Source organism: Spermophilus citellus (genome assembly GCF_964194105.1).
Source record: "Spermophilus citellus genome assembly, chromosome: 18".
NCBI classification, from domain to species: Eukaryota; Metazoa; Chordata; class Mammalia; order Rodentia; family Sciuridae; genus Spermophilus; species Spermophilus citellus.
In genome coordinates this window covers 7224059-7251918 of record NC_138200.1, presented here as the reverse complement: position 1 = coordinate 7251918, position 27860 = coordinate 7224059, and the positions used below count along the sequence as shown (strand labels likewise).

The 27860-nt window shown below is 40.5% G+C and overlaps 1 protein-coding gene across 1 annotated transcript; it reads right to left on the bottom strand.

Annotated features, from left to right (window-relative positions):
* Positions 1 to 13004: 13004 nt before the first annotated feature.
* LOC308637366 (orphan sodium- and chloride-dependent neurotransmitter transporter NTT5-like) lies at positions 13005 to 19625 on the bottom strand (the record flags this gene model as incomplete). The annotated part of the gene is given in 12 exon segments (XM_081273673.1): positions 13005 to 13031; positions 13494 to 13586; positions 13796 to 13958; positions 15129 to 15244; positions 15246 to 15289; positions 15411 to 15612; positions 17562 to 17729; positions 17915 to 18025; positions 18219 to 18394; positions 18586 to 18712; positions 18903 to 19060; positions 19496 to 19625. Coding segments are annotated over 12 exon segments (1515 nt in total).
* Positions 19626 to 27860: the final 8235 nt, after the last annotated feature.

Here is a 27860-nt window from a genome sequence, read left to right as displayed (position 1 = left end):
CAAAGCTGAACTGAAGTGTTTAAGTCTCCTTATTAAGGTAGGAAAATTAGAAATAAAAGCAAAGAGGTGATGATCTTAAGTGTAAGGAGAGTGATACCATCCTGGAGGCAGGGAGGATTGGTATTAGGGAGAGGCTCAGGGAGGTTTCTAGAGTACAGGCAATGTTCTCCTTTTTTGCTAGGATGGCAGGGTTATTTGATTTATAAAAAAATCATTGAATTGAATATTTTAGTATTATACAATTTTGGATTTGTATTATATTTTATAATAAAAAAGAGTAGATCCATATTCAAGAACTTAACAAATTTCCAAAATATACCACTAGATGCAAACTCATGCACTACCAAATGCCTGATATCATTTATGTAACAAAAAATCCACATAGGGGCTGGGGTTGTGGCTCAGTGGTAGAGCATTTGCCTAGCATGTGTGAGGCACTGGGTTTGATTCTCAGCATCACATAAAAATAAATAAAATAAAGGTCCATTGACAACTAAAAAAATATTTTTAAAAAATCCACATAAAGAAAACAATACATTTGTAAGTACTCACATACATGCATTTAAATGCACAGAAAAGACATTGCTAGTTGCCCTTTCTTACATTACCGTCCTGCCTTCTGTTCTTTTCCATTCTCTCTTATCCTGAGAACTCCAACTCTAATTCTATGCATCTCATCTCAAATCTTAACTTCCTCCAAGAGCTGACCTTGATCACCTTAGTCACTTCCCACCCTTAACCTGCTCCTCCTGCAGCACCTGGCATATATTTGGAACTCTTCAAAGATGAGCTGATTTTTAAAAAATATTTATTCTTTAGTTGTAGTTGGACACAATACCTTTATTTTATTTATTTATTTTTATGTGTGAGGATTGAACCCAGGGCCTCGCACGTGCTAGGCAAGTGCTCTATGGCTGAGCCACAACCCCAGCCCAAGCTGAGGTTTTAATACAGCACCTTGCACAATAGCATCCTTTTACATGCCCAGTGTGATGGCCTCAACAGCCCCTTCCTGGGCAGTCCTGATTAACGTGTTCCACAATCTGTTAACATCTCCTGGAAATGCCATTATGCTGGTATTCAGATTGTAGCTCCCAGACTTTTTCTCTCACGAGGACAGGACTTGCCAGGCACTGAGTTTCCAATTCCAGTTTGAGAAATGTGTGGCCCTTCCCTGGCCCCAACCACTCAAAAGCAACTGCAGTCTACCAGATAGGCTTTCACTGCAGGGGGCTGCCTATCAGTCTTCTTGTTGGCAATGCTGTTGCCAACATCTGCTTCTGTAGCAAAGCAGCACACAGTTCATCTCAGTTTAAAATGGTGACTTGAGAGGAAGGGCCATTTGCCTCCTCCTAGTTTGTCTGAGGTTTTAGTCTAATTAGGTGAAAAGTGTGTACAGTTTTAAAAGTTACCATGATTTTTAAGTTGTCTCCTTTTAGGTCCTTTTTGCTCCTTTGTAAGTCAATCTTACAAATTATATATTATTTGCAGATTTTATGTGTATATTTCTTACAAATTGGATATTAGTAACATTTAGGTATCGGATGTTGTTATAGATCATATACAGAATATAAATGCATTAATTTTCTCTAATTTTTAAAAAATACATATATATTCTATGTATGTATGTATATATTCCATGAATATATATTCTATATATTCTGTGTATATTCCACATATATTCTATGGATATATATATATATATATATATATATATATATATATATTTCTTAAAAATTAGATACAATTATAGAATATATTACATATATATTGTAGACTGGATAATATTATTAAACATTACATACAACACACATTATCATATATATGTAATACATATGTATATATTCCATGAATATATATTCTATATATTCTGTGTAACAATATATTAACATGGAATATGTGTGCCTATATATTATAGACTGGATAATATTAAATTTTACATACAGGACAAAAATCTATAATATATGCCTATGAAAATGTTACTTATAAATTGGATCAATAGTGAATATGTATTTTTTCTTCCATTATATCCTGAGTATTTTTTATGTCATATTCTTTAAAAACATGATTTTTAACAGCTGCTTAATTAATATTCCAGTCATTATATAAACTTGACCAAGTCTAAGGTTTGCTTAAATCTTCCCAAGAGCCTCCCCGCCCTGTTCAGTTGGGTACCACGCCCTTGGAGCCGGGCCCCATTCTCCTGCGCAGCCACCCCACTCCTCACCCTCTCAGGACTTCTCATCCGCAATTCACACTGCTGCAGAAGCTCCCTCTGCCTGCGGAGCGAGACGTGAGACGTCAATCGTATCTGGTCGCCAATCCGGATGATGACTCCATCTGCGCTCTGGGTCTCGGTGTCCCCTGCTGTAATCTACTCTCCTCCAGGCTCTCAGAAGAATCAAGGAGCCACAACCTGTTTGAAGGCCAGCTAAGAAACTGGTAATAGCTGGGACAGTCCCAAGAGTCGGCCTGCGAGTGAGTCCCTGACTCGCTTACAGCATCCCAATCACACTAGCCTGAGCCCTGGCCACCTGCTAGTAAAGTGGCTGCTTCCCGGGCCCGCCCATCCGTGACCTGAGTGGGAGGAGAACCGTGGAGAGGAAGAAAGCGGGAAAACGGGGAGGCGGGCTGGGGGGCGAGGACAAGTTGTAACGCGAGGCCTTCTGCTCCTCCAGGGGGCGTTTACTACCCCGCCCCTCAAAGACTCTCGACACACGGGATCCCTAAATTACCCTGGAAAGAAAGCAAGGCTTTGCTCCGAGGCCTGGGTTCAGAGCGGGAGTGGCGGCTGGAGGAACAGACCTAGCTTCTCGAGGTCAGGAGCCGGGGGCCAACACTCCAGCACCCCCCTTTACCCGCCACTGTCACGCGAGTCTTGAGAAGACCGGTCGCCTCCCAAGCGCTTGTTGAGAGCGGGGGCCACCTGGGCGCGCGATGAGAATACACGGTCGCAGTCGCCAGAGCCACCCACCGTCATCCGACTACAGGCCATGTTAATCATTTGCTGCAGCCGGAAGGCAGTCCACCTTGAGAGGCTCCCGTCTGTGGTGCCCCCTCACACTCTCCTGGCTCCGGACCAGCAATTCGTAGCCCACGGCAGGCCTTGGCCTTCCCCACGGTTCCCCCATCTCTGAAACCTGGGGAGCCGCGAGCTTCCGTGAGAAGCACAGTTCAGTTCTTCCCTTTCCTTTCCACTCCATCCTCCCGACTCCTTGGAGCACCGGCTTTCCAAGCTTATCATTTGAGAAGGCTCTTTGAGGTCACCAGTTCCGAGGTAGATTAGGCCCAGCTTCGCAGCTGTTGGGGCGGTGGGCAGCTGAGTGAGAGTGAGGTCTCGGGCCTTCAGGAAGTCTCTGCAGAAGTTCTAGGGAAGCCTGTTCTTTACAGCAGTACAAGGCCTCAGGTTAGGAGGAAAGGGGAATGGAGGCTTCAGAACACTCCACCACTCAGGGCTCCTCCACAGCCAGATCTGAGCATTATGGAGGTGCCAAAGAAAAATAAAAACATGTGTAAGAAGTCCCTGGGGGAGGGCTGGAATGCAGTACTGCCGAGGAGACAGACAACAATAAAAATGACAACGAAGAAGACCAAAGGCATCAAGGAGGTCAAATTACAGCACAAAAAGACCTTTTTAAAATAGAAAATACTTAGTTCAGAGGACTGCAAGTTGAAAGCCAGCCTCAGAAACTTGGCAAGACCCTGTCTCAAAATAAAATAAAAAAGGACTGGGGATGTGGCTCAGTGGTTAGGTGTCCCTGGGATCAATCCCCAGTACCAAAAATACAAACCAATAAATAAATAACACAAATTTTAAAATAAAGATAGAAAACATGATATTTAAGCTTTATAAGTCAGCAGAGAAATCAAAGGAGAAATAATTACTTTTGAGATATATACTAGTTGTCTGGAAGAATGAGTGGGAAAATGTACTAAATCAGAGAAAAAACATAAGAGTAAAAATACTTGAAAGCCACATTGAGAAGCATGTATAACAGGGGTCCTAAAGGAATAAAAGAATGGATGGAGAGGAGACAATAAGTAAACTCGCAGTAGAGGATGATGCCTCCAGATAAAATAAAAACTTTTTTGATTAAAAGGCTTTATTGAATTCAACACAGTTCTGAAATCTGTGAACTCCAAGGTGTCGGGGGTTTTTAGCCCCCTGTTCCATCCTGACCTATGGGAGAGATTGGGGGAGCACGCCCCAACTAGGATGAACCAAGAAAGGTAAAGGTCAACTGGCCACCCACACCCAGCCCTCCCTTGCCAGGAGGACAATCAGAAGCGCCAGGGAGAACAGTCAAAGCAGGATCTGGTTTATTGAGAAAACACACACAGCTAATATAATGCACAGGAACCAATCAGGGTAAAGGTCAGCAGGGTTGGGAGAATTTACATCTACACCCATCCTATAGGCAGTAATGGAAGACAAGAGCTGTCCTTGAGGGCAGAAGGGTTCTGAGCCTATCCTGGAGGTGGTCCGATTCTTCATCACAACCCACGGCAATGCCTTCTGGCTAATAGCTAGGTGCTCTCTTAGCCACACGTGGCCCCAGGACTGGGAATCCGGTAGCAGCCAGCAAGTTAGGTTTCCTCTTTTCTGATGCAACATGGCCCACGTTACATCATGCCCTACACAAGGATTTAGAGAACACTTTAGAGATATCTAGACAAAAATACAAATAACAGGGGCTGGGGTTGTAGCTTAGTGGTAGAGCACTAGCACTTGCCTAGCACTTGTGAGGCACTGAGGCACTCCGTCCATTCCTCAGCACCACATAAAAATAAATAAATAAAGGTGCCAGGCATGGGGGTGCCCATCTGTAATCCCAGCCACTTGGGAGGCTGAGGCAGGAGGATCACGAGTTCAAAGCCAGCCTCAGCAACAATGAGGCGCTAAGCAACTCATTAAGACCTTGTCTCTAAATAAAATACAAAGTATAAATAAAATACAAAGTAGGGCTGGGGATGTGGCTCAATGGTTGAGTGCTCCTGAGTTTAATCCCCACATCCCCCATTACTAAATAAATAAATAAATAAATGTATTGTGTCCATCTACAACTAAAAAATATATTTTTAAAAATACAAATAACATAAAAGGAAAAAAGGATCTGGCTGGCATCGGATTTTTCATCTCCAGCAATGGAAGGCAGAAAAAAATAAAAGAAAGGAACTGAGACCAGAAACCTTCACCCGGTTAGTTATCATTATTCTAGTTATCATTAATTGCCAGGGCAAAACAAAAGGAATTTGATGATATGCAAAGATTTATAGAAAATATCACCCAGCTAACCCCTTTGAGGAAAATCCTTGAGAAAGGACTTTAGCCAAAAGATTAATGAGTAAGACAAAGGACTCAAAAGACAAGGACAATGAGAAGAAATGTGGTAAATGATGGACCCTGACTCCTGTTGTGTACATATATATGTACATGTATACAAGTGAAAAGGTATATAATTGTGTGTGTGTTGATGTATTAGATAATGATAAACTGTCCGGGAATGTTGTTATAACCTGGATTTGCATTGTCGCCTAAAGACTAATGCGCTGGGTCCCTGGTGAAGCAATGTTCAGAGGTGGGACTTCCTGAAAGTGATTGGATCATGAGTGCTCTAATGATTAATCCATGGATGGATTCAGAGCTGAATGGAGAGAGATGGGACCTAGTCGAAGGGAGTGGGTCACTGGGTGCATGACTTTGAAGGGTATATTTTGTTCCTCGTTGCTTCCTCTCTTTTTTTCTCTGCTATTGGATACCAGGAGGTAAATGATTCTGCTCTACCATACCCTGCCCACCATGATGCTCTGCCTCATCTGAGGACCACAGCAATGGAGCTGGCCAACCATGGGCCAAAGTAAATCTTTCCATCTTTAAGTTGTTTCTTTCAGTATTTTGTTAAAATAACAGAAAGTTGACTAACACAAATGTATAAAATATTCCAAACAGGAGAATATTTTTTGTACTTAATAAGGACAGACTCTCAGAGAACTTTAATAAAAGTTTCAAACTTCTAGTTCTTATCTCAGCAAAAATCTAGAAATCATGCATTTCTTTCAGAATTGGCAGATCTAATAGGGTAAAAATAGTAAGGACATAGAGAAACTGTAAGGCAAGCAACAAGGACAGTTTAATAGACAAATAATAGTGTTAGAGATAAATAATTTTAACAGGGAGAAAGTATCTTAATTACTTGGAAATTCAGAAATATATTTGTGGATAATCTCAGATAAACACTGAGTGGGAAGGGCCCGGGATATGGCTCAAGTGGTAGAGTGCTCGCCTGGCATGTGTGAGGCACTGCGTTCGATCCTCAGCACCACATAAAAGAAAATAAAGATATTGAGTCCACCTAAAACTAAAAAAATAAATATTAAAAAGAAAACACTGAGTAGGAAATTGGAAGTTTACTGGTAACATAAAAGGAAGAATATATCATATCAAAACCTTTGAAACAGCAAAATTTATAACTGTAACAATATAGCCAAGATAATGAACTTAAAAGGAGGAAAGGTCTATTTTTGCTTATGATTTTGAGGTTTCAGTCCATGGTCCCTTGGCCTTTGCTTTGGGTCTATGATAGCATAGTGTATCATGGTGGGAACACTTGATGGAGGAGGCCAGATCACCTCATGGTGGGAAAGCAAAGAGACAAAGAGCAAGAGACCAGAGTTCTACCACGCGGCCTGCGCAGTGGTTTCATTAATGAGGTTCTGGCATTCAGTTAGTTAGAAGAGATCAAAATAAAACACACAGACAGTACCTTATTTTAATGCTAGGTCCGAGACGGCTCGGTCTCCCTGTTTCCCTGCCTCCAGCCGCTCAGCAGGGCAGCGAGGATTACTCTGGGCTAGCAGGAGAGAGAGAGAGCGAACACGCCGGGGATCAGCCTTTTATTTGGGGGAAACAAGAGATTCAGGGGAGAATTCCATCCAATGAAGGTTGAGGGGGGGCTGTACTCCAAGGTCAGGGTCAGTGATTGGGTCTCCAGGGTCAGTGGTTACGCACACCCCCACACGGATGGGCTCTCTCATCAGGAAAGGGTCGGGATAACTCCGACACAGCCAGAGTGCCTCAGGCCCTTAACGGGAGTCACCCAATCACGTGTCAGAATGGCTCCCCACACAGAGTCTCACAATTTTTTTCAAGGGCACTTGCCATGTGACCTAACATTTCACTAGGCTCCACCTCTTAAATGTTTCCACCACCTTCCAACAGTGCAAGTTGAGGACCAAGTTTTTAACACCTGGACCTCTTGGGGACATTACAGATCCAAACTATAGGATCATACTTAAGAAAATGTAGATTAGGGGACGGGCTCTAAATTCCTTAATAGGACACCCATAGCACAAGAGTTAATAACAAGAATCAACAAATGGGACTTTCTTAAACTGAAAAGTTTTTTCTCAGCAAGAGAAACAATAAGAGAGGTAAATAGGGAGCCTACATCCTGGGAACAAATTTTTACTCCTCACACCTCAGATAGAGCCCTAATATCCAGAGTATACAAAGAACTCAAAAAATTAGACAATAAGATAACAAATAACCCAATCAACAAATGGGCCAAGGACCTGAACAGACACTTCTCAGAGGAGGACATACAATCAATCAATAAGTACATGAAAAAATGCTCACCATCTCTAGCAGTCAAGGAAATGCAAATCAAAACCACCCTAAGATACCACCTCACCCCAGTAAGATTGGCAGCCATGATGAAGTCAAACAACAACAAGTGCTGGCGAGGATGTGGGGAAAAGGGTACTCTTGTACACTGCTGGTGGGACTGCAAACGGGTGCGGCTAATTTGGAAAGCAGTATGGAGATTCCTGGGAAAGCTGGGAATGGAACCACCATTTGACCCAGCTATTGCCCTACTCGGACTATTTCCTGAAGACCTTAAAAGAGCACACTACAGGGATACTGCCACATCGATGTTCATAGCAGCACAATTCACAATTGCTAGACTGTGGAATCAACCCAGATGCCCTTCAATAGATGAATGGATAAAAAAATGTGGCATTTATATACCATGGAATATTACGCAGCACTAAAAAATGACAAAATCACGGAATTTGCAGGGAAATGGATGGCACTAGAGCAGATTATGCTTAGTGAAGCTAGCCAATCCCTAAAAAACAAATACCAAATGTCTTCTTTGATATAATGAGAACAACTAAGAGCAGAACAGTGAGGCTGAGCAGGAAGAAAAGACTAGCATTAAACAGAGACATGAGGCGGGAGGGAAAGGGAGAAAAAAAAAAGGGAAATCACATGGAAATGGAGGGAGACACTCATTGTTATACAAAATTATATATAAGAGTATACGAGGGGAATGGGATAACAAACATGGAGGGAAATGAATTTCAATAGATGGGGTAGAGAGAGAAGATGGGAGGGAAGGGGAGGGGGGATATTAGAGGATAGTAAAGGTAGCAGAATACAACAGTCACTAATATGGCAGTATGTAAAAATGTGATGTGTAGCCGATGTGATTCTGCAATCTGTATTTGGGGTAAAAATGGGAGTTCATAACCCAATTGATTCTAATCTATGAAATATGATTTGTCATGAGCTTTGTAATGTTGTGAACATCCAATTAAAAAAAAAAAAAAAAAAAGAAAATGTAGATTAAAGATGAATAAATAAAAGAACCTGATACTTCCCTTAAGAAATCAGAATGACAAACTAGATAGAAATTATAATAAAATAAAAGATGACATCAAAACGAGATAGGAAACAAAAAAACAAAAAGGTAAATAAATTCAAATGTTGCTTAAGAGTTTGACTAAAGAAACATGAGATAAATAAAAGGAATAAAACATTAAGGAGAAGAAAAGAGATATAGTCCTCAAAATTTATTTTTTATTTTTATTTTTTGGTATCAGGAATTGAACCAAAGGATTGAATCACTGAGCCACATCCCCAGCCCTTTGTATTTTTTTATTTTAAGTCAGGCTCTCACTAGGTTGCTTATAGCCTCCCTAAGTTGCTAAGGCTGGCTTTGAATCTGCTATCCTTCTGCCTCAGCCTCCCTAGCCACTGAAATTAAAAGTGTGCACCACCACACCTGGCATAGTCATCAAATTTAGAGAGAATTTTAAGGAAAGCCTATGTGAAACTTTAAGTCAACAAACCTGAAAATCAGGTATACTGAAAATGTAGATTAGTAAAAGTGAGCCAAGAATTTTGGGGGGCTGGGATTGTGGCTCAGAGTAGAGCGCTCCTCTAGCATGTGCAAGACGAGTTCAATCCTCAGCACACATAAAAATAAATAAATAAAATAAAGGTATTATGTCCAACTACTTCTAAAAAAATAAATGTTTTTTTTAAAAAGAATTTTGGGGAAAATTAATGGAAAATATTAAAAAGATGAATAAAAATCTATCATTGAAGGGCTTGGGCTGTAGCTCAGTGGTCAAGCGCTTGCCTCACATGTGTGAGGCACTGGGTTCAATCCTCAGTACCACATAAAATTAAAAAAGAGGGCTGGGATTGTGGCTCAGTGGCAGGGCACTTCCCTCCCACATGTGAGTTCGATCCTCAGCACCACATAAAAATGAATAAACCAAATAAAGATATTGTGTCCATGTATAACTAAAAAATATTTAAAAAAAAAATAGGCGGACTGGGGATGTGGCTCAAGCGGTAGCGCGCTCGCCTGGCATTGCTGAGGCCCGGGTTTGATCCTCAGCACCACATACAAACAAAGAAAACTAAAAAAATAAACATTAAAAAAATTCTCTCTCTCTCTCTCTCTCTCTCTCTCTCTTTCTCTAAAAAAAATATAGGGGCTGAGGTTGGGGCTCAGTGGTAGAGTGCTCACCTAGCGCAGGTGAGGCACTGGGTTTAATCCTCAGCACCACATAAAAATAAATAAATGAAAATAAAGGCATTGTGTCCACCTATACCTAAAAAAAAATGTTGAAAAAATAAACAAAGATATTGTGTGTCCATCTACAATTGAACAAATATTTTTTTTAAAAAAATTATCATTGAACAGGGCACCTGGAACCAGATAAGTTTAGAGACAAATTCTGTTTAACTTTTAAAAAAGCAGATGGTTTTAGTGTCAGTCAAACCATGCTACTCAAAGTGTGGTCCATGAATTATCAGCACCACTGGGAGTGTGATACAAATGTAAACTAATGGCCCCTAATCCAGATCCACTGAACTAGAATTATGAGGGAATAGGGAAGGTCTAAGAGTCTTCTTTATATTTTAATCCATAATTATTAAGAAATATTATTTTTTGCAGCACTGGGGATTGGACCCAGAACTTCATGCATGCTGGCCAAGTGCCCTACATCCCTAGCCCAAGAATCCTCTTTTTAATAAGCTTTCTATGATATGATTGTTAGCATACTGTAGTTTCAGATGTACTCCCTGACAAAAAAAAAAAAAAAAAAAAAAGGAGTGCTCTTCAATTTATAAAGCTAACATGACTTTAATGCTACCATCTGTTAAAAGGTAGTAAGAAAAAATTCACCTACAATGATTGGATGTACAACTAAATAAATATTAGCAAATAGAATCCAATATATCAAAAAGATAATATAGTACAACTAATTAGCATTGATTCTACAAGGATGGTTCAGTATTGAAACATGTATCAACAAGTATACTGAGCATCAAAAAGACAAAATTTAGAGCTTTATAAATATACTAAAACCATTGAACTATCCAAAATATGTTAGACTTTCTCTATCCTTCATGTCTCTTATTAACCTCTTTCATATTTTTAATCCTGTACTTTCTCTGTGCTACATTTTTAGATTTATCTTTTAATTCACTAATTTTCTCTACATAGTTTTCTTCTTTTTTTATTATTAGTTGTTCAAAATATTACAAAGCTCTTGACATATCATATTTCATACATTTGATTCAAGCGGATTATGAACTCCCATTTTTACCCTGTATACAGATTGCAGAATCACATCGGTTACACATCCACTTTTTTACATACTGCCATACTAGTGTATGTTGTATTCTGCTGCCCTTCCTATCCTCTACTATCCCCCCTTCCCTCCCCTCTACATAGTTTTCTAATCAGTTGCTTAATGTATCATTGAGATCTTTATTTTTTAAAAAAAATATTTATTTATTTTAGTTTTCGGCGGACACAACATCTTTGTTTGTATGTGGTGCTGAGGATCGAACCCAGGCCGCACGCATGCCAGGCGAGCTCGCTACCACTTGAGCCACATCCCCAGCCCCTCATTGAGATCTTTAATCTTAATGATTATAATTTTTCATTTCCAAAAGTTATTTTTTTTCTTCAGATAACTTGATCAATTATTTCTCACCCTTTTGGTTAAGATGTAGTTATCAAATACCCTAATCATTTTTGAGAATCTATTGCTTCTCACTCTTAATTTCAACTCTTTTTGTCTTTAAATATATCAAGCATACTTATTTTATGCTATTTAGTAATCTTGGTATGTTAGATATTGAAGGGACTGATATGTGTATGTTTTGTTTTCTGGTCCTGGGCATTGAACCCAGAGATTGGACCAAGCTAAGCACGATCTCTATCTCTGAGATTCACCTATAGCCTATTTTGTTCTCATTATTATTATATATATATTTTTTATATTGTACTAGGGCTTGAAATGTAGGGGTTCTCTTACACTTGGCTATATCCCCACACCTTTTCATTTTTAAATTTTGAGACAGAGTCTCACTAAGTCACTGAGCCTCTTGCCTCAGCCACCAGAGTCGCTGAGATTACAGGCCTGCACCACTGTACCTTAAAGGGTCTGTTTTTGCTACTTGTTAGTTCTCCTAATCCTCCCAGAGGGTGCCTTGTTTCCTGTGCTTTGTAATATCTTTCTGTGAACTCATGTTCATTGAAAGCTTATTATCTGTGGGAATTAGATGAGGCATGATAAAGGTTATATTTTCCCCAAAGATTATTTATGACAGGGGTCAGGGGAAGGGTATCATCCACCAGGCATGTTTTATATAACTCTCAAGGTTGAGTTTTTCAGATTATGCAAGTTGTGTTATTTGAATACAAATCCCATATGAGAGAAGGTTTGGGTTACCAAAGGAAGAATACTTCCTTCCTCTCAGAGACAGAATCAAAACATATATATTTTATTGCTATTTCATGCTTCTACAAAGGATGGTTCTTCCTCTTTCTGGTGTGTGTGTGTGTGTGTTGCAAGGCCCCAAAGCTTTGTCTTTGCCTCACTTTTAAAACCAAGTATCTGTTACAAGACAGTGGCAATTGCCCCAAAGCTCTTGCTTATCTATCTGAATTCAAGCTTGGGTCTTGAAGATTTCCTTTTATTTCTTCTTAGCTCATCTATACATCTAAGAGTATTATTGAAATATATTTCATATTATATTAAGAAGACCCTTAATAAGAAGACCCCTTATTTGTTCTATCTTGTCCTCTCTGGGTCTTCTTCAGTTCTATGCAGTTAACATCTATTTTTCCCCTCATTCTCCACCAAAGACCCTTCCTCCAGGCTCTTAATACCATCTTAGTAAAAACAGATAATATTAGACTTTAATTCGGAGCTGGGAATGTGACTCAAGCGGTAGCGCGCCCGCCTGGCATGCGCCAGGCGCTGGGTTCGATCCTCAGCACCACATAAAAATAAAACGTAGATGTTGTGCCCACCGAAAACTAAAAGATAAATATTAAAAATTCTCTCTCTCTCTCTCTCTCTCAAAAAAGACTTTAATTCACTTGGTAAAGTAACAAACTATTTCAAGTATTTAAGAGATATATGAGAAGGTCACCAATTAGCAGGTCATTAATCACTCTGCTATAATCAATCTGCTGTTTTTCTGAGAAAATTCTCTCTACCTGATTTAGTCCATTGACAGGAAGCACCAGGCAGCAAGGACTAGGATTCTAGCATTTAAATTCAACAGAGCTAGTAGCAAACACAACTGAAAATTGGATACGTTTTAATAACAAAAATAAGGTTGCACTAGATTGGCTATTTACCAGTATTATTTTTTCCCTAGTTTCACATGGGCCAGTTGTAGCTCACGCCAATTCACAGAGAAATGTAGCCTAGGAGAAACAGGTTACTGTCAACCAAATATGGAAAGCCAAAGTATGTAATTATTATGGTTCAGGTAAGGACAAGTATGGGAGGTGGAGGGAATGTTATGTTAGTCTCCTTCAGCCAAATAAAAAAGTTCCCAGTCTAAGAAAACAAAAGGTTGTAGATCCAGTTATGTTAACAGTTGCCAGTTTTACCTCTTCTAGTGTCAAGTTTTGCACTGGGAATTCCACTTTGAAAAAGAAGTGATGTTATGCCAGATGAGCCAACTCTTGATTTCCAAAAGGAATTACTCACATGGTAGAAAGATTTTCCCCCCAATTATACATTCTTCATTTTCTTTGGGTTTTTCTTCTCCTGAAGCAGTGAAAGGGGCTCCTGTGAGATCTCTGAAATTGAGGCTTGAAGATAGTTTCATCCCTATTGTGAATCTTGGTGACTGTAACAGCCACCTGCATAAAGGTGTGTACGCTGTAGGTAGGGATGGGCAAGATGGTTACGAAGACGAAAAATATGAGCAGGACATTAGCCCATGTTGGGTAGGATCGGATCACTTCTTTTGACTGTGGAGAAAGGGGAGGAAAGTTTAGAATGCCCAGATTCTCTGAAATGGAAGACTGTAGAGATAGGGGTAGGAGATGAGCCAGGTCAAGACTAGATAACTGAATCCCCAGGGAATCAGGGAATGATATGACTTGGTCCTACAGGCAATAGTGTACTGAGAGGTCTGGTCCCCATTTCTTCAGGAGTTCTGGTGGGGAGGAAGGCTCACAGTACTCGAGTCCCAAGCCAGATAGGTCGTGGTCCTCATACAAAGATTAATCACAGTGGACAAAAACAGGATTAGCAGCACAACTGGAGACACAATGCACCACAGCCAACAATATATGGGGGAGATGGGGTGGTCCAACATGATCATCATGTCTGCAAGGAATCTAGAGGAAGGGCAAGAATTTAGGAGGCCCATTTTTGGGCTACCTGGTCTTCAGGGGAGAGATCAACTCAAATCTAGCCTAGGAAACAACCTTTGACATTTTTTAAACCTTTCTGTTCACCTCCACAACCCTTCTATGACTAGTCCTCTCACCTCAAATTCATCCTCTTTCAGTCTGCAACTGCCCCAGGATTTTTAAGCATCTGATGTTCTACTGGCGAACTAGCTGGACACTCCTTGCCCAAGCATTTAAAAAATTCCTTTCCCCCATCAACTTCAGGATAAAGGCTAAGTTCCTAAATGAAGTTTCTTCCAGCTCATACATCCAGCTTTCTTTGGTATACCTTTTTAATGTCAACACAAATGCAAATTGGGTTCATTCTCTCTTTCTCTCCCCTGTCCAGATACTGCTCAAGTATCCCCTCTTCTAAGATGCATCACCCAACTCTTCATTCTTCTTTAGTTAATCATGTGTATTTCCAGAGTGTTCTCTGTTACATCTCTCCTAGACTAATCACACTGCACAGGGATCCGCTTACGTATGTCTTTGTCTTTGGACTCTGCACTATGGGCTGAGAGCAAAAGCTAAATATAATTCATCCAAGAAATTCCTAGTATTAACTATAAGACTTGGCCGGCACACAGGAGACCCTGAGAAATACGTGAGAATGAGTGAATGTATGAACAAACTGATGCCAAGAACCACTACCTCCTGGAAATGCTGCTGCCCTTGGTTACATGGTATTTCTCATGCTAGTGCATACAGATCACCTGGGGATCTGGTTAAAATGCAGATACAGATTTGAAGGCTTGAGGTGGAGCCCTTGAATCTGTATTTCTAATAAGCTTCCAAATGATGCCAATGCTGCTACCCCACAGACCACATTTTGAGAAGCAAGGGATTACCTGTTTCAGATATCTACATTAACTTGGTTAAAAGTAAGGTTCAGAAGACCACTGGACTTGATATGGGCTGCTCACCACTTTTCATTTCAAAACTCTTTTCTCCAGGAACCAGCCCATGCTGTTCCTCTTTCCACCCTCCTGGGGCTTTCCCTAAGCCCTGGGATCAGAGATCTGGTGGTAAGAGTGGAGGGATGGAGAAAAGGACCAAGGTTCCCTAGGACCCTTGCTGTGTGAGTGCAGGAGACTCCTGGGCTTGGGACATCACCTCCTGGCCCCATAGATCCAGACCATGGCCACGTTCTCCAAGATGATAATGCAGAAGATGGGCAGAGAAATCCAGTAATCATCCAGCAGATTCACAAAGTAGCTGCCTGAAGGCCTTGAAAAAAATGAGGCTGCCCAGGAACATAGGTACACAGACACCCACTGGAGGAAAACATCAGGTTTGGATCAAGGTCAAATTTAAGCTGGGCTGCTACATAAGAATACCAGTTGGGTTAAGCTAGATAATGGCCATAGTGGGTATTGAGGTCATAAGTCAGAGTACTTGTGAGCAGGTTTGTATGTCTCCAGAAGGAAGAGAAAACATCCTGGAGAGGGGTAATGATGCCCTGCATGATCCCTATCAAGGAGCTCATCTCCTGTGTCACCAGCAACAAGAAAATGATGATGGCCCAGAAGTTGGGTCCAGAAAACAAAGAGATGATGTCGGTAAACACCACAAAGGCCACACCTGGACCCTCCATAATCTATGAATGGAGGAATGGTGAAGACTCAGAGCTAGAATGAATCCCTGTTCGATTCCCATACCTTCTCCTAGAAAATAGTATATAGTACTGTTAACAGACATTACCACTCTCTGGCCTTGAGGCATGGGGAATTCCTCCAACAAGAGCTGAGCTGGGTATCTCTTGGACTAGAGTAAGTAGGTTTATGTTAACTGTAGTGCTCGGTGCTAAAGAGGCTACCATTGCCTTATCACAAAAGGCAAAAACCTTTGTTTTAATTGTCCAGGATGCTGCTGAGAATTGTCTTTCTGGATTCTACAGACACACTAAGGGGAGATGAAGTTTCTGATACACTGGGACCTTTGGGGAATTTGAGAGCCCCACCTTCAACCCTTACCTTCCTCTCTCAATTGTTCAGTTTTGTTACAGGTAGACAAATATTGTACGATTTCTCCTTTTTACTTGTGTAGGTAAGCCACTGATCCACTTTGTGTAGGTAGAGCTTGGATTATGATATAGACTATCTGGGGGCAAGACCAGGGCAGGAAGCACTCCAGTAGTTACCAGATGGATCACAATGTCAGCATTCCTGGAGACAGAGTACAATTGTATAAAATTATTTGACTCTTTGAAATAACTTTCTCCCCCTTATCCTCTAGATGAGAAGGGCAGTCTCTAGAGTTTTATCTTGTTAAGGTGGAGCCTGCACTGACACTGAGTTTTCAGGATCCAAGCGTACACTGCCTGCTGCTTATTTTCATGATTGTAAAGGTGTGAAACTGGAAAATTTCTGACCTAAATTGTCCCCTGGGATCTTTCCTACAGTATTATTGACTAAAGCTTTAGGACTCTTACCTCCTGGTAGGTAACACTAACATATCTCTGCTTCTTGATCTGCAGGCCTCTCCAAACACTGTCTTTCTTCACAGTTCTCTTCATCTCCTATTCTTCAGCTATACCAACTGTTACACCTTCCTTAACTTGCAATACTATCTCTCATCTTAGCATCTTTGTTACATGATGTTCTTTCTGCTTAGAATTTTCTACCTGAATCCCCATACTCATTCTCCACATGATTAATTCACTTAGCTCAATGAACTCAACTTATTGCCTTGGAAAATTGTTCAAGATCTATTTTCATAAGGGTAACTAAACAAGCTGATGAAAAGTAGCATGGTATTACCTAATTTTAAGTGGTATTTATATTTGTATATAGGCCCATGAATGGGAAATATCTGAAAGAACACTAGCAGCAGTTTTCGTCAAAAGACAAACTCAGCTCAGTTTGAGTGTCTCATGAGGCAGTCTGAGAATGTTCCTGGCAGTTACTGCCTCTTTCTTCTGTCTCTCCATCACTGGCCTACACTACTGGATCCCATCTGGTTTGTGATAATCTGTTTAGTATTGGATTCCTCAGCACTGTAATTTTCCTGAGGGCAGGGGTGGTGGTCTGACTCACCACTGGCAGTTTCTAGAACTCAATACAGGGTTTCTTAAATAGGAGATGTTTTGGAAAAAATGTCACAGGAGAAGAAAATGGGAACTGACTAGGCTATGGAGACTCTGATGTTACGTCAGAGATAGCATGGTCATCAGTTTAATGGTTGAGCTGAAGATATCCCCTAATTTTTCCATGGCAGTCCTGCTAAGAATGGGATGAACTATCTTTGAAAACCTCTGAATCTGGGCTCTCCTGGTTTCAAAAAGAAGCTCTAAAAGAGAGTTGGAGTGATTCAGGTGTTTCTAAGGTTTAGGATGCTCCAACGTAGACTGAGTCAACATCCTAAGGGATGGGGGGTCCAGACTAGAGTTCTGTGAGTTTTTTCCAAGATTTTCTTCATGATGATCTTTCTAAGATTTTCTTTGTGATGATCTCCATATGAAAATTGAGCTCACTTCTGGTAACAGTTTTCAGTGTTCATCGTAGCCAAGTGGCCCATCATGGAAAATACAACCAACGCAGAAATCACTGAGGCAGCCAAGTTGAGAAGACCCACAGCAAAGGCATCACTGACACAATCGTTGGACCGAGGGATGTATGAGCTGATTGCAGTAAAGCTGCCAAAGCCAGGGCCAATGGACAAAAATAGCTGGTTACCTGTCTGACACCAAGCTTCCACAGAGAACAAGGTTGTTACCTGAGGGGGAGAAGAACCATGCGAACAGGGATGTAAAAGGAGGAGAGGTAAACCATGATGGAGATGGAAGACAAGATAAAGGGGATGAAAGAGGGAGCTAGAAGGGCCTCTATCAGACTGATAACCACACCTTCTCTGACACCACCCATGTGGATTAGAAAATTTAAGGATGGAAGACACCTTACCTTGACAGCCAACAAATTCTTGAGACCAAAAAATGCACCATCTAGCAGCAGACTCCAAATAAGAAGACAGAAAAGGATGATGTAGGGAAGAACTACTGAGGCACACAGCATCTGAGTAGAAAGTATGATTCAGAAATTGAGTCCAGCAAAGGCAGAAGTTGGGGACAGTAGAATCAAAGGCTAATCAGAATCAGAAGTCCTATTAAAAGGAATGAGAATTTGGAGATCTAGACTACAGGTATCAAAGTTAGGAGAATATTAGGTACTCTTAGATGGAAAAGAAGTAACTTAGAGGGTGGCTCACCTTCCCAGTTGACTTGAGCCCTTTGATCATGGAGATGCAAATAATTGACCACGTCACAAAAAGAGACATACAAAGATGCAAGATTGGTATCCCACCAATCTCCATTTCATCTGCAGTATTCAATATTTTCCGGTACCAGAAGTATGTTGTAGATCTTGTCCTTTTGCATTCAGGATCTGAGGTGAACTGGCCATGGAGAAACTGCAAGAGCAGGGTGCCTCCCACTTCTTCACATCGCCCCCTTCCTCCAATCCCATTTCATCATCTTCCTGCTCACCCCTCTTCTCTCAGTGATCCTTCTTCCTTCATCCTTCCCCAGTCTTTTGCTCAGCCCTCCCCCTTGCCCTTTTTTTCTCTGTCTTCTCACCAAGATCACTGGAGTTCCTTAGTGAGGGGCACAATGTCCAAGGTAATGGGGACTGGAAAGACTGAACCAAATAGAAGAGATTCCAGCTAATGACAATGCTGAAGTACAATCCCATGATGATGCATACCTAGAGACCATGAAGATTTTACAGAGGAAGAAAGGTAGGCCAGCAGAAGAGACAGAATTTGACTTGATGGTTGGGGAACAGAAGGAACTTGACCCATGGAAATGAAAACATGTCATGGGACCCATTCCAGGATGAAGGTTAATATGGAAGTAGAGTCTAAAAATAGGCCTGGGCAGCCAGGGGTCCTCACCACGAAGCTGGAATACCCCACACCACCAATCCATGGGCTGATGGCCTTCCATACCCCAATGCTGCCCTGACACATCCTTTGGCCAATTGCCATTTCCAGGAAGAGGATAGGAATCCCTACTAGGAACAGCTTGAGGATGTAGATAATGATGAAACTGACTGCAAGAAGGATTCAGGAGGAGCTCTGAGACCCATCTAACCTTTCAGTACTTGGCCTTCTTCAGGGGTCCAGGAAGATATGCTCATCACAATCAACCTCTCTCAGGGCCTACAGGCATCGGCACCTGTTTGTTTCCATATCTCTTTCAGTCCTAGGTATCTAGTCCCTTGTCCCCCAATTTCTGGAAGACCCAGATACTTAGTTTCTACCCCCACCCCTGACCCAGGCCTCTTAGTCTCACCATCCTCATAAACATAAGTATTCAGTTATCCTCCTCTACCCTCCCAAGGTCCTGAGTTCAGGTACCTTATTCCTGCCCCAGACAGGACCCCAAATCCTCTGTCCCTGCACATCTTAAGATTCTAGAAGAGTTAGGATAGACCTCTGGCTCCATACCCCCTCATGGGTCCACGTGTCCTGGTACCCAGGCTTACCACCTCCATTGTGAAAACACATATAAGGAAAGTGCCAGACGGAACTCAGCCCCAAACAGAAGCCCACCTGGGCCAGGAGGTACTCAATTTTATTGGCCCAGGATGGTCGGTCACTGGGGACTTCAGCCATGGTCAGATTAATGATTGTGGACTCTGGAATCTTTTTTTTATTTTTTTTTTAAGATAGAATGAGAGAGAGAGAGAGAGAGAGAGAGAGAGAGAGAGAGAGAGAGAATTTTTTAATATTTATTTTTTAGTTATCGGCGGACACAACATCTTTGTATGTGGCGCTGAGGATCGAACCCGGGCCGCACGCATGCCAGGTGAGCGCGCTACCGCTTGAGCCACATCCCCAGCCCTGGACTCTGGAATCTTTTCATTGTCTTCATTAGACCAAATGTCTGAGGATAAAGTACCAAACTTTTTTATCCCGCCACTAGGCTCATCAAAAGGCAGAATCTCAGTCTGCAAGGAGAAGGAATTCCAGGTGTCCTCTGGCAAGGGTTTGGAATATGAAGATTCAGGCAGCTGGGGTTTCATATCCTGGTCCTCCATAATTTCACCATTCATACCATCATCCAGGGTAGATTCCAATTTGTAATTCTGCAGGGATCAGTGATATTGACTGCAGCCTAAAGCTGTGAGTGATATTGACTGCAGGCTTTAAGTGCATGAGCTGGAAAAGACAAGGCTGATCATATAAGAACCCCTGAGACCTCCCCAACCCAAGCATGTATGAATAAGAAGATGGAATCTCCACCTTGGAAAAAAAGTACCAAGAGTATGCCTACCTCTAGAAAATAAGAATTTTAATTTTTGTTTTTCGGTGCTGGAGACAGAACCCCAAGACTCACACAGGCCAGGTAAGTGCTCTATTACTGAACCACAGCTCCAGCCCTCTGGAAAATAAGAATTTAAAGACAAGACCATCTAAGATTACACCAAACAATATAAAATGCCTAGGAATCATTCTTAACAAAATGACTTAAGATTTTTATATATAAACTTTAAAAAATTAGAACTTAAAAATTTGAGAACTATAAACCAAATTAAACTATAAAAATATATTAAGAGGTATTAAAGAAGTTCTAGACAAGTGAAAGGATTAAAATGTTCGTGATTTAGAAGCTTCAATAATCAGTTCAACACAAATTGATCTACAGATTCAATGTAATTCCTACTGAAATCATAGCAGGATTTTTTTTGAGAGAGAGAGAGAGAGAGAGAGAGAGGGAATTTTTTTAATATTTATTTTTTAGTTTCTGGTGGACACAACATCTTTATTTTATTTTTATGTGGTGCTGAAGATCGAACCCAGTGCCCTGCGCATGCCAGGCGAGTGTGCTACTGAATAGCAGGATTTTTGTGTAAATTCATAAGCTGGCTCTAAAATTTATGTGGAAAGCAAAAGGCCTAGAATGGTTAACACAGACTTCATGGAGAGGAACAAGACATAAGGACTAATTATAGAGTTATAAAAATGAAGAGAGCACTGTATTGGCACAAGGCTCTGTGGCACATGTAGATCAGCGGGGCAATATGCTACACTGTCCAATATAGTAGCTACTAGCCATATGTGACTATAAATCTAAATTAATTAAAATTAAATGACATCAAAAACTAAATTCCTCAGTCACATTATCCACATACCAAGTACTCAGTAGTCACAAGCTACCATTTTGGAAGGGCAGCTATAGAACATTTCCATCATCACAGAGAGTTTTATTGAATCCCCTCAGGGGAGTTCAGAAACATACTCACAAATATATATATGGATACCTGATTTACAACAAATATGGCACTGCAGAGCTGTGGAGAAAGGACATTCTTTTCAATAACTGACTATTTGCCAGGGTAATTAGATATCTATGTAAAAATGAAACAACTTGGCCTCCCCAAATTCACATATTAAAAGCTACTCAGAGTAGACTATATCCTAAAGGTGAAAAACAAAGCAATACAAATTTTAAAAAATTATTCTTAAGCCAGGTTCAGTACATGCCTATAATCCCAATGGCTCAGAAGGCTGAGGCAGGAAGATCACAAGTTCAATGCTAGCCTCTGTAACAGCAAGGCACTAAGCAACTCCATGAGACCCTGTCTCTAAATAAAATACAAAGTAGGGCTGGGGATGTGGCTTAGTGGTTAAGCACCCCTGGATTCAATCTCTGGTACAAAAAGTTTTTTAAAATTTATTTTTAATACATATCAATAGGGTTCAGTGTTATATTTCCATACACACATGAGGTGTGCACTTATCATACCCAATTACCCTTTTCCCACCCTTCCCCCACAATAAAAATTTTATTTGAAAACCCTAAGAAAATATCTGCATGCCTTGGGGTCAGCAAAGACTTCTTAAATAGGATACAAAAAGATGGAATTTTTCTCCCAGGTTGATTTATATGGTCAATATAATTTCACTTAAAATCTTTTATTTATTTATTTATTTTAGCTTTAGGTGGACACAATATCTTTATTTTACATTTATGTGGTGCTGAGGATTGAACCCAGTGCCTCATGCATGCTAGGCAAGCACTCTACCACTGAGCCACAACCCCAGCCCCTCACTTAAAATCTTAACAGGATTTAACTTTTCAATGAAAGTTAACAGAATTTTATAATTTACATAAATGAATAAACTGCCAAAAATAATGCACTAGACTTCTGTTGCTGGGCAAAATGAGATAAGTCAAATACATGTAGAGTAGTTCTCCCACTGAATACAGCTCATTTCTGACTAGAAGACCAAATCAATGATCCGAGGTCTCTGAAAAGTAAACAATGGCAGTCAGAATGACTCATGACTTATAATGGGATGAGTCTCACATACCTTTTTCCTCTTTTGTCTACCAATCCAAGAATGAACCAACCCATGGGACTGTGCACGAAGAGCAGAATCTCCAGGAGAAACCCCATTTAGAGCCAGAAAAGCAGGAGAATGAGCTTCTCTGCGCCAAGAATATGCAGGGAATCCTGATTCTTCTGGAACAAGTGCAAAGGAGCACATCAAAGATTTGAAAAACTGAACTATGATATAAAATGGCCCATGATATAGACAGCATATGCTAACCCAAACAGTATAGCATAAACTTTGAAAACTTTACTGATATTATAACCAACATCCATGGAAAACAACAGAATTTGCCATCTGATCAGCTTGACTGACTGTTAAAATAAAAGCTAGGTACAGTGATGCCCATCTATAATCCCAGCAGCTTGGGAGGCTAAGGCAGGAGGATCTCAAGTTCAAAACCAGCCTCAGCAACTTAGCAAGACCCTAAGCAACTTAGCAATACCCTGTCTCTAAATTTAAAAAATAAAAAACATACACACACATACATGCTGGGGACGTGGCTCAGTGGTTAAGCGGTTAAGTGCCCTTGGGTTCAATCTGTGGTACCAAAAAACAAAAACCAAATAAACAAAAAGTCAACATTTTCCAGAGGATATTAACAGATTCCTGAATCTCACAATATAATATTCAAAACTCTCAGGCTACAATCTAAAGTCATACCTCACTTTAAATAAACACACACATGGGGCTGGGGATGTGGCTCAAGCGGTAGCGCGCTCGCCTGGCGTGCGTGCGGCCCGGGTTCGATCCTCAGCACCACATACCAACAAAGATGTTGTGTCCGCCGAGAACTAAGAAAAAATAAATAAACATTTAAAAAAAATTCTCTCTCTCTCTCTCTCTCTCTCTCTCTCTGTCCCCCTCTCTCTCACTCTCTCTCTCTCTTTTAAAAAAAAATAAATAAATAAACACACACAAATATAAGCAATTCCCAAAGCAAGATAATCAATAGATGTTAACCCTAAGATAATTCAGATGGTGAAATCATTAGACAAAGCCTTTAAAGTAACTATCACAACCATCTTCCAAGAAACAAAAGTGAAAATTATTGAATTTATTGGAATAATGGAAGTTTTCTGCAGAGAAGGAAGAGCTATTAAAAAATAACCAAATGGACATTTTAAAGTTAATAAATACAATATTGCAAATTAAAAATGCATTAGATGAGGGCTGTGGTTGTGGCTCAGTGGTAGAGCACTTGCCTAGCATGTGTGAGGCACTGGGTTCAATTCTTAGTACCACATATAAAGAAGTAAATGAATTAAAGGGACCTATGGGATGGTTTCAAAAGCCCATGAATCAATAAGGAAGAGACTGATGAAAAAGATAACTAAATAATGTCCCTAAACTCCACAAATTTGGTAAAAGATAAAAATTTACAGATTTAAGAAACTCATCAAATGCTAATCAGGATAACTTCAAAGAAAACCATGCTAGACATTCATACTGCTGAATAGCAGAAGAAAAGTAGCTTAAGTAACTAGTGCATGTTGAACTGTACACTTTAAATGAGTGAATTTTGTGGCGTATGAATTATATCTCTCAAAGCTGTTTAAATGACTAAAGTATTGCTGGGTATGGTGGTGTACCCTTGCAATCCCAGCAACTTGGAAGTCTGAGACATTATGATCACAAGTTCAAGGCCAGCCTCTGCAACTTTGAGAGACTCTGTCTCAATAAATAGATAAGTAAAAAGGGCAGAGGATGTAGCTCAGTTATAAAGCAAACCTAGGTTCAACCCCCAGTATCCCCCAGCCCACACCAAGGCTAGAGTATAGAAAAATATATCCCATGCAAATGTTACAAGAAATCTAGATGGTTAATTTCATCATACAAGGCAGATTTCCAAATAAGAAAAATTCCAAGGGATAAAGAGGGGTATAAAATTGATTAATTTACCAAGAAGAAATAATAATCCTAAATGGGTTAAACCCTAGTAACTTAAAACACATAGTGGGTAATAGTTGGGTTTTAATTTTTGTTTTTAAAATCTAAATAAATGTGGAGATTTAGAGAAAAATTATATAATCTCAGCACACTATCACTATTTTGGTTCTTTTATTTGGGATGATTCCCTTACGATTATCTGTGGAATTGTTTCCCCATGTTTATGTGATAGACAGAAACTAAGGCTAAGAAGAGACAGTGAGTATCACAGGATGACCTAAGATAAGGAGTTGATACATTATTCGAACTGTCTCTAAGAGTTTTGTTGTTCCCACTAGGCCACAAAAGCCCCTCAAGATGGAGATTACAACAATTCCATAAGTGGGTAGATCTGAAATTAATCATACTGGCCCATGGACCCCTGAATCAGTGAGAGAACATTTGGGTACTTCCCCCTTTAGATCTCCACAAATCCAACCACAAAGAGTCCTAAAACTAAAATTTTTGCCTCAATTTTCCTGCCTAGGCTCTAGGTCCACCTCATTAAAACTCTACCCTAACTTTAGATGGAAACATAGATGGACATGCAGGTTTGGAGATGAAAAGATAGAGACAATAATAAGTTCAGTTTGGGAATGATGAAAGTGAGGCCTATGGGCACTAACTTCTAGCTGAGAAACATGATAAGTCCAAACTACATGAGAGGAAAAAAAAAAAAAAAAAAAAAAAAATATATATATATATATATATATATATATATATATATATATATATATATATATGTATGTATTTGAGATCCAAGAGACTAAATAAAACTTCTAAACTATGGTTCAGAACTTGAAACCAGAAAAGCCACAATGGTCAGGTTCGGTGGCACATGCCTGTAATCCCAGCAGCTCAGGAGGCTGAGGCAGGAGGGTCTTGAGTTCAAAGCCAGCCTCAGCAAAAGTGAAGTGCTAAGCAACTCAGTGAGACTCTGTCTCTAAAAAAAAATACAAAATAGGGCTGTGGCTCAGTGATTATGTACCCCCCGGGGTTCAATCCCTGATACCAAAGACAGAGAGAGAGAGAGAGAGAGAGAGAGAGAGAGAGAGAGAGAGAGAATGAATACCTATCTCAATAAGGCCATTTAAAAAAAGTTGAGAGAGAGAGAGAGAGAGAGAGAGAGAGAGAGAGAGAGAGAGAATGAATACCTATCTCAATAAGGCCATTTAAAAAAAGTTTAACCAGAAGAAAATTATGAGACAGGAAAATCTAAGTACTACTGAGAGAATATTTGACAACATTAAATAATTGCTGTTATTTTGGGTGTGAAAATAGTTTTGTGGGTTTTTAAAAAGATTCCATAATTTTTAGAGATACATACTGAAATATCTATGGATAAAATGATAAATTTGGAATTTGCTTCAAAATAATGGGGAGACATACAGTGGATAGAGGAAAGATGAAAACAAATTGGCCATGAGTTGTTTATTATTGAAGTTGCGTGATGAACACATAGCAATTTGTTATTTTTTGTATGTATTTGAAATTTTAAAAATAAAAAGTGAAGACAGAAGATACCATTTCCAGTCAGACTCTATCCCTGATTCACTGTGTGACCCCCTTTCTGCTAGGGCCCTTCATGAAAACTGAGAATGATAATATCTATATTCACATCATTGTAATGAATAAAAGCGAAGATGAGTAAGAGTAACCCTTACCAAAGAATTTGATCTATCTTGCTTAACAAGTCTAGAGATTCCATGTAGAAGGCCCAAAGAAAATCCTCTAATCAACCCAGGGGGCAAGGAAACCAACTTCAGATAATGTGAATGGATCCCCAGAGCTATACAGTGGTATCAGCGATGGAAATCTGCCTTCCTACCACTCAATCACTATGCCCTACAGCAATGTGGGATATTCCCCCCACACACACACAGCCTGTGGTTAGATGCCAAAAGACAATGAACACATGGTTTGAGGAAAGAAAAATTCAGTGGAAGAGACACTTACATCAAGGTCTTCATTCTATACTGATTGTTTTATCCGGTAAACCCCTACTTTTCAAGACGGCTCCCAGAGGTTCCATCCTCAGTGATGGAACTGGGTAGGGAGTAGGGGTGGGGCAGATGGGAGGATGAGTGCCTAGTTTCCTAAAAGGTAGGACACTGAAGGCCCAGACTATGTGACCAGGAGAAGGTCACAGCCTTCCACCGTCCTATCCCCAATTTAACCCACTCAATAGCACCAGTCTCTTAAGCAGCCAGGTCGTTTGGATTTGAGGGGGAGGGGATGAGTGGGGGGCGGGGCTACAAGCTATAGGAAACAATAGAAGGGGACAGGAAGTTCACATACCCTCCAGCCTTCCCATCTTCAGCTTGAGGAGATTGAAACTTCAGAGGTCCAGAGACTTCTAATACCCTTTTGTCCTTCCACGCTCTCGACCCACACTGGAGTCCCACCAAACAATGGTTGAGGATATCTTCTTTTCCTTCAGAAACTTACCTGTGGATCCTGAGCAATCCAAAATCTATTTCTTGGATTTCCGAGAATCCCAACTACCTCTACACATAGCTCCCTCCCGTCTCTGGTCCAGTCTCCTTTTGGGAAGTACTTCAGTTCAGCTACAGAATACCTCCCACAAATTCTAGTAGACCCACACAGTTATCATCTGCTGGGCAAATTCTTCTGATTTATCCCCATGATAAAACCAGTGATGTCTCTTAAGCAACCCATTAAAGGGTTCAGCAATACAACTTGATCATTCCTCAAAGTGTGCATTGATTTACAGATGCACTTAGTCCACAACACAGTGTTGGAACCACTGTTACAAACTTTAAAACTAAGTTTTAGGCTGAGCACAGTGGGGCATGCCTGAAAACCCAGCAGCTCAGGAGGCTGAGGCAGGAGGATCACAAGTTCAAGATCAGCCTCAGCAACTTAGCAAGGCCCTAAGCAACTTAGTGAGACCCTGATAAGGATTAAGCAACCCCTGGGTTCAATCCCTGGTACCAATAAATAAATTAGTTTTAGACCTATGATAGTATTGCCATTCTCATCAAGTACATTAATATATATTTCCCATAATTGCTGAAGCCATTACTTCCCAGGTTTTCCTTGGCCAAAGTCCAGACCCTGGATAAGGCAAGTTTGGTAATCTAGCAGCTGGATTTGCCAGGGTAAGAATGTGGGGCTAAACATTTAGCTCTAGAAAGAATGGAAGCCTTATGTAAGGAAGACTAAACACCTGAGATATTTATAGAAAAAAAAATCTCACACTCAGCACTTGGGAGTTCCAATGAACTTATTTATTGACCAATAGTACTATTCTTCCATCTCCATTCTGAGACCAGCAAACCAGAAGCAGCAGGTTTAGCAGGCAAAGCCAACAGTGTATATGAATTACATGTGTGTGTGTGTGCGTGTGTGTATAGGAAGGGGATGGGAAAAATACAATGACAGTGGTAACCAGAGAAGATGGGACCCAAGAGGGGAGCCCCATTTGCCTCTCAAATAATGCCCTCCCCCAGGGACATGGACAGTAGCAAGATGTCACTAAGAGTTGCCTGTAAGATCTGTTTTGAGAAATGTGTGATGCCTGGTTAAATGAATACAGGAAATGAAATGACGAGTTGATCA